The sequence below is a fragment of the Cryptomeria japonica genome, chromosome 4, assembly GCF_030272615.1.
Source record: "Cryptomeria japonica chromosome 4, Sugi_1.0, whole genome shotgun sequence".
NCBI lineage: Eukaryota > Viridiplantae > Streptophyta > Pinopsida > Cupressales > Cupressaceae > Cryptomeria > Cryptomeria japonica.
Window position 1 is genome coordinate 486,423,331 of NC_081408.1, and position 13,014 is coordinate 486,436,344.

The 13,014-nt window shown below is 32.5% G+C and overlaps 1 protein-coding gene across 1 annotated transcript; it reads right to left on the bottom strand.

The window, feature by feature from the left end:
• Nucleotides 1–8,920: 8,920 nt before the first annotated feature.
• LOC131060401 (protein CURLY FLAG LEAF 1) lies at nucleotides 8,921–12,378 on the bottom strand. Its single transcript, XM_057993630.2, has 4 exons — nucleotides 12,219–12,378; nucleotides 10,554–10,607; nucleotides 9,667–9,981; nucleotides 8,921–9,509 (listed from the first exon to the last, which is right to left on the bottom strand). The coding sequence occupies exons 3-4, from the start codon at nucleotides 9,964–9,966 to the stop codon at nucleotides 9,201–9,203; spliced, it is 609 nt and encodes a 202-aa protein (XP_057849613.1). The 5' UTR covers nucleotides 9,967–9,981; nucleotides 10,554–10,607; nucleotides 12,219–12,378; the 3' UTR covers nucleotides 8,921–9,200.
• Between the last annotated feature and the right edge of the window lie 636 nt (nucleotides 12,379–13,014).

Genomic DNA, 13,014 nt, shown 5'->3' on the forward strand with positions numbered 1-13,014 from the left:
AATGGAGTAATAAAAATGAATGTATATATTTATATAACAAAGAGATGGATTTAGATGTGATAAGATAATGATGTCTAGTTATTAAAATTGGACTTGAAATGAAAAAGATAAAATAACTATTCCACAAGTTCTAGTCACTTTTGTGTTCAAGAAGTAATATCCTCACCTACATACTTTAATTTTGACTTTGCATAAATCACTTTAAATCTCAAGTTTCACATTGACAAATGTAAGCCTTCTATTAAAGATTCACCTAATCGTCTCTATCCATGATAAATAATGGTCAAATAACCTTTTGTTAAAGATTCACCTAATTATTTGTACCCGTGATAAAAAATTGTCAATATGCTTCTATCAAATATTCATCTAATTATCTATATCCGTGATAAAGAATGGTTTGTAAGTTTCTATGAAAGATTCACCTAGGGGAGAGGACCCAATAGTTGAGCGTGTTCCAATTGTTGTGATAGTAGTTACTTATTTAATACCCATATTTGTTGATGTAATGTCCTTTTTTTTTGCAACATTGCACCAATAGTTGTGAATTTAATACCCATAATTGAACGAAATGTACCCTTAGTTGTAAAAAGAAATCAATCATGTGATGCCATGTCAGTTGCACAAGTATGGGAGCCTCTTATGCACGATTATTGGTTTCACCTTTTTTGGACTATTTTGGACACTTTGGAAAAAAGACATGTTGATGTGGCATCATATTTGATGATGTGGTCGTGAACCCTTAGTTATAAGTAGGGGACTTGCTAAGTAAGCTACTGTAAAAAATTGGGAGTGATTTGAAATTTCCATGTAAGATTTTGAGAAGCACGAAGTTACTCAACTACTGAATCCTCTTCCCTAATTGTTTTCATCCATGATAAAAAAAAAAGTCAATAAGGTTCTATCAGATATTCACCTAATTGTCTTCACTCGGAGTAACCTTCTACTTTTGACAAGCCTCTAGATCAAAATAAAAAATGAAAATGAAAAGTATTAATGCAAATAATGATGCATCTGGATGATATTGTTGTGATATTGTATAATATTTGAAACATAAAACATAAAGAAAAGGGTGATAAAATAATATAGTCCAAACTAACAACTTCTTTCCAATGGTTCTTCTTTGTCACATCGTGGTACGTTGCCCTCGACTTTTGCTTGCCAATCTAATGTCTTGTGCTTTAATTGCTCTGTTGTTTCTTGTAATTGTGATTGCGTCTCATGTAAGCTTTGCCAACCTCGAACCTATCCTCTCTTGTCCCATCATCCGGTTCAGGTGTGTGAGGATACTTCTTCTCGCCTCTCTATCCAGCCTTGCCAGGTGCATCCTTTGGAGAAGTTGGTGCCCTGCCCCACGTCTCATCACCCTTCAATCTCAAATCACGGCATTCTCCGCGCTGAGGATTCCATCAACTCCTCGCATGCTTGTTCTCTAACCTACTTAGGTGTTCCTTTTAGTGTCTCGTCGTCCTTCGTGTCCCTCTCTTCAGGTTGCTTCTCCCCACCTCGATCCTCTCCAAATCCCCTCCCTATTAGCAATTGGAAGTCAAAGTTAGTTGTCAACCTTTCTCATGCCTTCATTGATCCTCTCACCTTCAACTTCCTCAAGTAGGTCTTAGCTTTGCCTTGACTCCCCGTACCATCCTCACGTTGACTTCCTTATAGAGAATGAAAATGTGGTGCATGCCCTCCCCATCGATGTTGCTGAAGAGGTTAGCTGCGTCATGCTAAACCTCCCAAATGCAACATTCCTAAAGAAGAGATGCTTGCCTTTAATAATCTCATGCGCAATAATGACCTTATTATTTCAAGAGCGGACAAGGGTAATGCCACGGTCATTATGAGCAAACATGATTGGTCAAAATGGGGGACCTTCTCTTGGATACCAGTAGCTACAAAATTGTTTCTTGTAATTCTTGTCCTAAGATCTTGAAGAAAGTTAGATCGGCTATTTCCAATTCTTCTTTGGATGAGGCTACCAAACTGTGTCTTCTTCTTTCCAAGGAAGTGACCCCACGAATATATGGGGTCCCAAAAATTCACAAAGCCAACATTCCTTTTATCTACCTATTGTCGATACCATTGGATCTCCCACTTACAAATTAGCCTCTTTTCTAGCCAAAATAACCTTTCCTCTAGTTGGTAGGTAACTCCAACTCCTTCATCAAAGATTCCAACCATTTTGTCGAGTTTATCAAGGATACGAAGTTGGACACTCATGACATCCTTGTGAGCTTTGATGTGGTCTCCCTCTTCACTAAGGTCCCCATTCCTGACTCCATCGAGATTGTCAAGAGTAGGGTCAATGGAGAGATCACCTCTTTGGTGGAACTTTGCTTAAGGTCCACCCTTTCCAAGGTGCTATCTATGAGTAGGTTGATGGTGTAGCCATGGGCTCCCCTATCTCGCTGGTTATAGATAACTTATACATGGAACATTTTGAGGAAGTGGCCTTACATTCTTTTCCCCTCAAGCCAAAGTGGTGGAAGCGATATATGGATGATACTAATGTCTGTTGGCCTCATGGTTTGGACAAGTTAGAATATTTTCATGCACACCTTAACAATATTTCTCCTTCTATCACATTCACCAAAGAGCTTGAATCTAACAACCAATTGTCTTTCCTTGATGTCTTGATCCTTAAAAATCCCAACGGCTCCCTCAGTCACTGGGTGTTCCACAAGGCTACCCACATTGACTTATATCTTCATTCATCTTCGCATCACCACCATACCCAGAAAGTTGGGATCCTTCAAACCCTTGCTATAAGAGCCCATTGTATTTGTGAGGATGATAACTTAAACCAAGAGCTCTCCCATCTTCATCAAGTCTTTAGGTGGAATGGCTACTCTAACAAGCAAATTATTAGGGCCTTCCACCAAGCCAAATCCTATTTCCTCTTCATCTCCAACCCCTTACCCTCTCATCCTTCTTTGTCCCTGTTTGTTTCTCTTCCTTATTTTGAAGGCATTTCCCACAAGATATCAAAAATCCTTTTAAAAAAAGGTCTTTATTGTGCCTTCAAACTTGTCTACCTTAAAGAGGCATATCCCCCACTTAAAGACTCTAGGGATGCCTTTGTAGAGTCAAGTGTCTACAAGGTCGTTTACTCCTATGGCACCCTGCACATAGGAGAAACAGGTTGATTGTTCATCACTAGAATTAAAGAGCATGGTGTCGACATCAAACACGAGCGCATCCTCAAATCGGCCTTGGTTGAGCATCCGTCAACCACCAAGCATCATATTTGTTTGGAGGAAACTCAGAATTTATGCAAGGAGGACAACTTCTTTAAAAGGAAGCTAAAGGAGGCTATCGAAATTATTAATCATCCTTCCAATCTTAATCGTGATGACGGGTTGAACCTTAGTCTTTCTTGGTATCCATTGCTTTCTTTCCTCAAGTGTCATCACCGCCCCCCTCCTTGACCTTCCCCCCTTTCGTCGACCTTTTCCTCCACTCTTCTTTCTCCTCTCCTTTTGTTCTTCTTCCCCTCTTATATTTTTTCTCTCCCTGTGTTTGGGTTCCTTCTCTTTCTCTTTGCTCTTTGTTTTATCCTCTTATTAGGGACTCTCCTATTAATTTGGCTCATCGTTTTTGTTTCGCCCTCTTATTTGATGGTTTAATTTATGTTTTTGGTGTTTTTTCTCTTTTTACTTTACCATATATATATATATATATATATATATATATATATGAATTGTGTAGTTGTTTTCATTTAATTACACACACACACACACACATATATATATACATTCATATGTGTGTGTGTACTTATTTTTTGTATGCTTCTTTATATTTTTGTATGTTTGCTTTCTTGTTCATTTATTGGTTCATAGTTGTATTTTCTCTTTCTCTTCCATCCTTTGTTTTTTAGATTTATATTTTTGTTTTTTTATAGGTTTTTTTGGAGGGTTTATTTGTATATATATTGGTTCAGTGTTGTTTGTTATCTTTCTCTTGCATCCTCCTTTGTTTTTTTTAGTTTTATATTTTTTTCACTTTTTATAGGTTTTTGTGTTTATATATATATATATATATATATATATTTGTTTATATTTTATTTATGTTGTTATTTTTTCTCTTTGTTATTCCTTTTCTTTCTTATTGTTAGTTTTTACTTTTTTAATTTATTATTGTAGTTTTTCTTTAGATCTTTTGTCTTTTAGCTATTAGGTGTTTCCATTGGTTAATTGGTTATTTTCTCTTTTATTTATTTTTTATTTTTCTTCCTTGATCCTCGCGCCCTCTCCTACCCCACATCTCTTTTTTATTCTCTCTTAGATCTGCAACTCATTATTTTTCATCTACTTGGAATCCTTTTTCATTCTGATGATGAATCACAGAGTGTGATTCGAGACGTCGATGATTAAAAAGTGCATACACAATCGAATCCAGAAAAAAAAATTAAGAAAATTACAGCATAGATTGTGGAAATCTCATAGCATTAATTTTTGTACGTATTAATAATGTACCAATGCAATAAAAAAGCTCACACTAAAAGATAAAAGAATGATTTTAGAAGATAGAATTAGAAATTATGAAGAACAATGTCTTTTTACACATGACTGAAATGCATAAATTAAAAATTAAGATTAATAAAAATACTAAATTAACACCTCGTAGAAAGAAAGGATCACTCTAATTCAGGTATAAAAATGTGAATTAGAAAGGGTCAGCTACTTCAATTGGTATCACATTGTGAATAAATTGAAAGGTACAACCGTGCTTATTACACATAGTGGGATATGAAAATATCAACATCTAAATATAATGCAAGCGGTTACAAAATAAACAGAAGAACATGCTATTAATATTGCTCCTCTGAACAGAGTTGTTAGAACGTAGTATCACATTCATTACATCCTCTTTTGAACGTGTTTGGAGTTAAGACAGGAGGGAATCACAAAAATATGACTTTGTGCAAAAAACATCTATTTGTTTACAGAATTTCTCAATCCTTTTTTCCTGCTGTTTTCCATGAATAAGAAATTTTAAGTTTTTGCCTTGGGTTATGGCATGTTCTCTCTTGAGTTCTTATGTTCATATCGTATATCTCTCCTGACTGTAACGATCAAAACAACAATTATCAGTTTAATACCAATTATTTGTGTTCCAATCCAGCCACCCATTGTATATTAATATAATTAATTGGCAAAATTTTGTTAACCTACATTTGAGTAGATGTCTTATTCTCAAACATATATGCATGTTGTGAGGTTAATTTATTATTTGATTACAAGTTCATACCCTCAATTCATACCCTCAAAAAAAAAAAATTGAAATTAAAGTCTTATTATTTTAGTAACACAATAATGAAAATGAAAATTTTAAAGAGATAAAAGATTTTCTTTTCATTTATCTAAAAGGATAAATTTGTTGTGTACTTGCAACACGTCCTATTGAAAGGAAGTTAAGGTAGTAGAACAACTTCCTACACTAATCTTGAGAGAAGAGTTATGAAAAACATTTAAAATCGTTACACCATCTACAAAAATTAAATAGAAATAATATCAATATAATCCATACCATAACATCATGATTTACGTAGGGAAAACCCTTTCTGGAGACAAACCCCACACTCCAAAAGTCACCCAACATATTATTCAGGAATCAACAACAAAATATAATATACTTGTAGAGAAAGCTTCTCGTGTTGGAGATCCAGAGGTAACTCAATATTTATAAGGCTCTAACACACAACCTCCATCTTACACACATAATATATAGGAGATACAATACATGAAATTGCTAAACGGTATTACAAAACCATGAGCTATAACCACCCAAAAAGTGGTGTCTAGCTTATCTCCCATCCAAAAATGCCTTATGACGTGTCAAAACACACACCAACATGTGTAACTCCCCAACTTACAACTCATGTGTCCAACACATTTTTCTATTTTCCATTTCAAGAGACCCAACATGTGGAGGCAATAACTTTTGTTGTAGGAGCTCAATTTATAAATCTTTGAAGAAACTAAAAATCTAATGAAGTTCTCTATCAAGCTAAAATTCATTATGCTATTTAAGATCACTTTTGGGCCCAAAAAGTTCTTCTAAGGCCTTCAAAATTTACTTTGAAATTTTCAAAATGAAAACTTTAATATCTCTAAATCCATACATGATTTTGCAATGAAAATTTATTGGCATACTTATTTAGTCAATCCATAGCTTTGGGAAAAATAATGGACCAATCTAGATTCAAATATAAACTTACTATAAATAGTAACCTTATGTAATTACAAGGTTGAGTCACAATTTTCTTAACATCTCTAACTTCCAACAAACAACACTTAGCTAATGAATCTTGATTCAATTGCTTGGATGCAATACTGTGTTTAGTAAATTTAGATATGTTTCTTATTATTCTCAAATAAGTGTTAAGAGATAATTATATAAAAAAATATGTTAAAAACTTGTAACATTAATAATATATTTATACTTATTGGTTGGGGACCTAGCTCAATTGGCGAGAGCTTCTTGTGGTGAATCAAGAGGTCATGAGATCTAATCTCCCCCAACCCATATGATTTCGGAAAACGTTGGCACGCATTACCCTTTGTAAGAGGGTGCTATAATAATAATAATAAATTTATATTAATATTAATATAAATATAATATTATATTATAAATTAAACCGAAATAATATGTATTATTAAATATAAATAAAATAAATTCTTTTAAATATTCATATATTGACTTTCACTCACCCTTTATATATAGACCCACATAAAACTTCCTTAAATATAATTGAATGCAAATTAATTAGTTAAATGTTTTCACCTTAATGATATTTAATTAATAAAACCATACTTTAAATTTATCCATTAATTAATAATCAACCTAAAATTATATAATTATATATCTCATATTTATATGTAAGGCTAAACCTTCTATTAAGATAAAGCCTCGTTAATATTCTTAGGATCATTATAAAAAAAGTTTCCTCCCTAATAAATATCATGTTCTAGCAATTTAATATCAAAATACATTTGAAGGGATGTGATTGAGATGTTCTAATATTTATATTCATCATATGCAACCTCATTTATAACTTATTATAAACTAGTATAGGGTTTTCTTTTATTATTTTTTATCAATAATATTTTCTTAATTGTGTCTATATTTGCATTTAAACTTCTAGTGGTTCTAAAAAACACCTTTACGGGCTTTCTTTATTAAACAAAGGGAAGACCATTATTCCTCATCTAAATCAAGTTCCATTATGAACTTACAAATATTGAAAACATTCTTAAGGAAATATAGGTGTTGATGTAATTAAGTATGATAACACACATAATATATTAAGATTGACACGAATACTTAACTAGAATATTTTTAATATATTGAAACTCTATTATATGAATTGATGATTTTTAATTATCTAAGATGGTGTTATTAAATACAAACCTTGAACATTAAATTCTATACTTTTTGACATTTGTGTGTAATGATGATATTTGAAATTCAAATGTATCTTGGATTAGATACATCTTAGTCAAGGAGATAAAAAAGTTGTGAATTTGGATTACTGTTTAGTTTAATATAAAATAAAAGTAGATTTGAGTTATTGGAATGAAGTTAAAGCTAATTTGTGAACTGAATTTAATATTATAAAAATATAATAAATAAATACAAAAAAATGAAAAATATATTAGATAAAGACAAAATATTCAATGAAATATTTGTCATATTTTAAATTCAAAATACTCAATGAAATAGGTCATTTTTTCAATTAAAATAGTTAATTTGCCAAATTAAATCTACATAAAGATAACAATCTATTAAATCGTCACACATTAAAACTTTTGAGAACTTTCCCTATATAAAAAATTATTAGCCAAATAAATTGTGTTTCTCTTAATAGAATTAAACATAAAATGAAATGATCTTTAAAAAAAAAATCTTTAATCCAATGAGATGGATTTAGATGTGATAAAACAATGGCAATTATTAAAATTAGATAGATGAATTGACAAAGATGATACTATAGCAATGATCTCCTTGCTTACATATTTTATTTTTTACAAACAAACAAAATTACTTAGAACTTCAAATTCGACTCTAACAAATGTAAGCTTTCTATTAAAGATTCGTCTAATTGTCTCTACCCATGATAAAGAATCTTCATACTAATGAACACCTTTCAAAGCTAGCTACTAAATTATAAGTTTCTCCTTGTGACATTCTCTAGGTTGAATTTAACATTTTTCAACAAAGTCAATCATATGATAACTTGGAACTTGAACAAAAGGGTGATACATTAGTCTATTGATTTTACCAATATAAAAGCAAAGGCTTACACAAGTTGGTGCTATGTTAAGGGAGAAGTGATTTTGAAAAACAAAATTCTAACAATGAGTGATTCTATATGAGATAGGATTGTAATTGATGTTGTGCAATAAATCCTAATTGACAATTGTTATTAATCTATGAGTGATGTCTTTTTAGACATGATTTAGGTATATAAATTACTATTTTTTTTTGGTAAATTCAATACATAAATTACATTAACATGAGAAAAAATTTTAATTGTAAACATAAGAATCTTTGCATAAATTAAATTATGTTAGTCATGAGAAAGACTTTTAATTATAAACATAAGAATAAAATTTTCATAATCACAAACTTTAATTGTGAATTAAATTTCCTTGCTCACAAACTTAGCAAAAAAATTAATTGCAAACATAAGAAATAAATTTCCATATCTACAAACTTAGAAAAAATTAATTGTGAACATAAAAAATACATGTTGAAATTGAAGTATGAAGATCCACAAAATGTATAAAAGAAAAAACAACCCCAATTCAGGTATGAACCCAACATGGTGTATTTTAAATTATGAAGTGTAATAAAGAAAGGATGAACTACTTCAATCGGTCTTACATTGTGATTTGAATATATAAAGGTACAACACAAGTGGAATATGAAAACTATCAACATCTAAATATAATGCATGCTGTTACAAAATAAACATGAGAACAAGCAAGCCCCCTACCCAGGCTTCTCATTGCCATGTATTTCCATTTTGATCTTTTGAAGAAAGAGTTGGTGAGGGGAGTTGTTAGAACGTGCCATCACATTTATTACATCCTTCAAAATTCAAAGCTTGGTTGTGGCGTGCAATCAAGGGAATGAAATTTCCAAACAAAGAAGAAACCAAGTGTTCCCCACCTCTGTACATCATGTACTTGATCAAATTATACAAACAAATTTACAGTTTTATCTTTAGCAGGAGGAAAAGATTGGTTTAATGGGTGAACATGTTTGCAGTTAGGACAGGATGGAGAACTCTTTGATAGCATTACAAACATATGACATTGTTCACAAGCTGCAGCAAACATTTCATTGTTCAAATATTTTCTGAATCCTTGCTGCTGCTGCTGTTTTCCATGAATATGATCAAATGTTGTCTCCGAAGAAATTTTGAGCTCCAAGTCCAGCTTTTGCCTTGGATCATGGCGTGTTTTCTCTTGAGTTCTTCTATTCATATAGTATATCTCTCCTGACTGTAACGATCAAATCAACAAATATCAGAATCTCAAACACTTTTATGTTATAAAAGATATTGAATTGAATCGAATGAATTTTAATGACATCTACAAGACCAACAATCTAGAGAACCAGTGTCGTAATTTGAATTCACAAGGGGAAAGATGGGCATACATTAAGATCTAGATATTGCTCCCAATCCAAGGGAAGTGGTGATTCCATTTGGAGGTCCACACCCCTGCTTGAGTTATTGCATCTGAATTTCCCTGGAGTGATGAGATACTGATGCTCCTGAGGCTTGCTTTGTTCCCATTTTCTTTTCTTCAATATGTTTTCTTCTGCCTTTGGTTGAGATAACACAAGCTGTCTTCCAAGTGATGGAGGTGACAAAGTAAGCTCGGCCTTCATATCAAATCTTTCTTTCCTCCCAAGGCTGTCTATGGCCATATTGATATTGGCCTCAACCAAATGCATCAAGCTTTTTCAGACCTAATGAAAGAGGAGAATTGAGTATTCATTAACATCTTCTAAGTGGGTATGATAACTGAACAGAATAGATTAAGATTTAATACCTAAAGAATTTAAAAAGATAGTTTCTGCAATTAATTATGTATATATATTTTTATATAGAAGACTGTTGAAATAAAAGTACAGCAGTCCAAAAAGGAGCTATAAATAAGAGAATAACAATTAAACTAAACTGACATTACAGAGCACCATTATCAATCAAGAACCACTATCATAAACAGCCCAGACAAGGCCGAAAAAGTTTTACGATACATTAAAGATAGTTTCTGTAATTAATTGTGTATATTTATATATTGATGTTTCAGATCATATTTAATGAGAACGTGTGACATCAAAACATACACAGTTGATTCGATGAGAAACCTGATATCAAAACATACACGGTTGATTCAATGAGAAATTTCCATAACAAAACATACACAGTTGATTCAATGAGAAACTTCAATAGCAAAACATACATGGTTGATGAGAAACTTCAATAGAAAACTCATGCCAACTGACATAAAGACTAATATATATCATCTAAAGTTCACCTTGGTAGAACTGTCCTGCAGATGCCTCTAGCTTTTATATTTGAACAGCACGCCCTGCAATATTTTGATAGCATATCATTAGAGTTAGCTGGGAAAGTAGTTGAAGATGATGATAAATTTAATAGTGCAGGCATATGCAATTCATCTCCGTGTAGATCACGAAACAACCTTTTTTTGATACTAGTTAATCTCGAAACCACCCCAATGTCCAAATTCAATCAAAATCCTCACACACCAACGTTAAACCAAAATTTAAAAAAAAAACGGATGGAAAACTAATAAGAATCCATGCAATAAATGATTCTTCCATATCTATTATTCTAATTATGATAACAAAAACATAAGAAACTGTGTTTAAGTAACTGACGATAGAAACGCCAAAGAAAAATCTTTAGAGTCGAATTTAAAAACAATTCATTCATCATTAACTGCAGAAATCAATTATATTTTTGAATTCAAATACCACGGTTAAAAGCTTCAATGCTATAACAAGAACTAACGTTCTCTATTATAATAGTATTCCAATAGCAGGATTTAGATAACCATTTTAAAATAACTGACAACAAAATTCAGATAATACAGTCAAGAGCTCCAAAGCTGTGACAAAATCTTATGCAAACAATCCAAGGCATGACTACCCAGATAAGAATTTTAATAGTTTCAATAATCTAACTATTCATTTTAATACTTTTAAGAATCTTAATAAAAAATTCAAATCCAGCACAAGAACCCACAAACCAAAAAAAATCCATTACTCTTCCACAACCAGACTTCACTGGTGCTACAAGAACCCAAGTGATCAAAATTCCTTTCCCATCTCTGTATCAAGTTACCTAACCATATCAAAGCCAACAACCAATACCACCCACCATGAAGAGTGATTAAAAAAAAATAAGAATTATCTATCTATATCAAATCCAACTAGCAATACCACTCACCATGAGAAGGAGAAGAAAGAAATAAGAATTCTCTATCTATATCAAAGCCAACAAGCAATACCACCCACAATGAAATGGAGAAGGATGGAATAAGAATTTTCTATATCAAAGACAAGAAGCAATACCACCCACCATGAAAAGAAGAAAGAAATAAGAATTCTCTATCTGTATCAAAGCCACCAAGCAATACCACCATGAAAAGGAGAAAAAAAAATCAAAAAATCTCTATCTATATCAAAGCCAACAAGCAATACCATTATACCACCCACCATGAAAAGCATTAGAAGGAAACAAAAATTATCTATCTATATGAAAGCCAACAAGCAATACCATTATACCACCCACCATGAAAAAAAGCAGGAGAAAGAAATAACAATTCTCTATCTGTATCAAAGGCAACAAGCAGTACCAGTCAACAAGCAATACCACCCATCATGAAATGAAGAAGAAAGGAACAAGAATTCTCTATCTATATCAAAGCCAACAAGCAAAACCACTCACCATGAAAAGAAGAAAAAGGAAATAAGAATTCTCTATCAATATCACAGACAATCAAGCAAAAGCAAACAGTTGATTCCAGAACACATTTTCTTCTCTCCGTTACCACAAACTGATCATGCAGACAACCCATAATTTACTGTAAACACAAAAGGTATTCACATCAACCAACAGTGCTCTCAAGACAATCTCCATGATAGTAAAGCAAAAGCTGAAAAGAGAGAAATACCTGAAGCTTATCCTGCAAGTATTTCCCTTGCATAAAACTCATAAGAGTTGATATTCAGTCCTAAATCCAGATAATAGATTTTGGTGGGCAAGACCAAGAGGGCAAATTTAAATAAAGAAAGAACAAGTGTTCACAATGAGAAAGGATTGAAGCATAAAAAGAAGTTTCTGATATGGCTGTCTCTATTCATGCACGTAGACACATCTGCACTGAGGACTGCTATTGAATGTAGTAGGCTCTACCATTAAAGTTGATAGTGGAAAGCCTTAAATATCCCATTAATGCAGGCAAGTTAAATTAGACCAAACCCTTCATCCTAACGCTCAAATCCCCAATCAATGCAATGCCCTCCTTACTAATTGCACCCATTATTATCAATTCTTGGTAGTTGCAGTAAAATCACTGTAGTTGTCAGCTCGTGAGTTTTAACTGTTCCATAAATTATGGAGGTGAACCACCGCTTACATCACTCTCACTAAAGTTTCAATAAAATCTAATAAAATCTGGGTGTTGGGGATCTTTAATCTACACGACTTGCTCCCTAAGAATTAGTTGTTTCAGCATTTATTGAAGCGTTCGTTTTGGTTACTTCTACGAGGGCAGTTTTGAGCATTCAATGTGGACAGTGATTGAAATGCAGCCTTTTCACGGTTTGTGCGCTCACTGCATATTTGGCAAAGTACAATTTAATGTTACATTAAATTTAGATATTATTTGTCCGTATGAGGGCATTCAATTTCTGTATTGCCTGGATAGCGGTATGAAATTTATTTCTTGAGGTTGACTCATTTGGCTA

What these genes read in the sequence shown, in the direction of transcription:
- LOC131060401 (XM_057993630.2), bottom strand. Translation starts at nt 9,966, where the DNA reads ATGCATTTGGTTGAGGCCAATATCAATATGGCCATAGACAGCCTTGGG. An exon ending in AGCAATATCTAGATCTTAAT is followed by an intron (nt 9,510 to 9,666) that starts GTATGCCCATCT and finishes TGATCGTTACAG; the next exon opens with TCAGGAGAGATATACTATAT.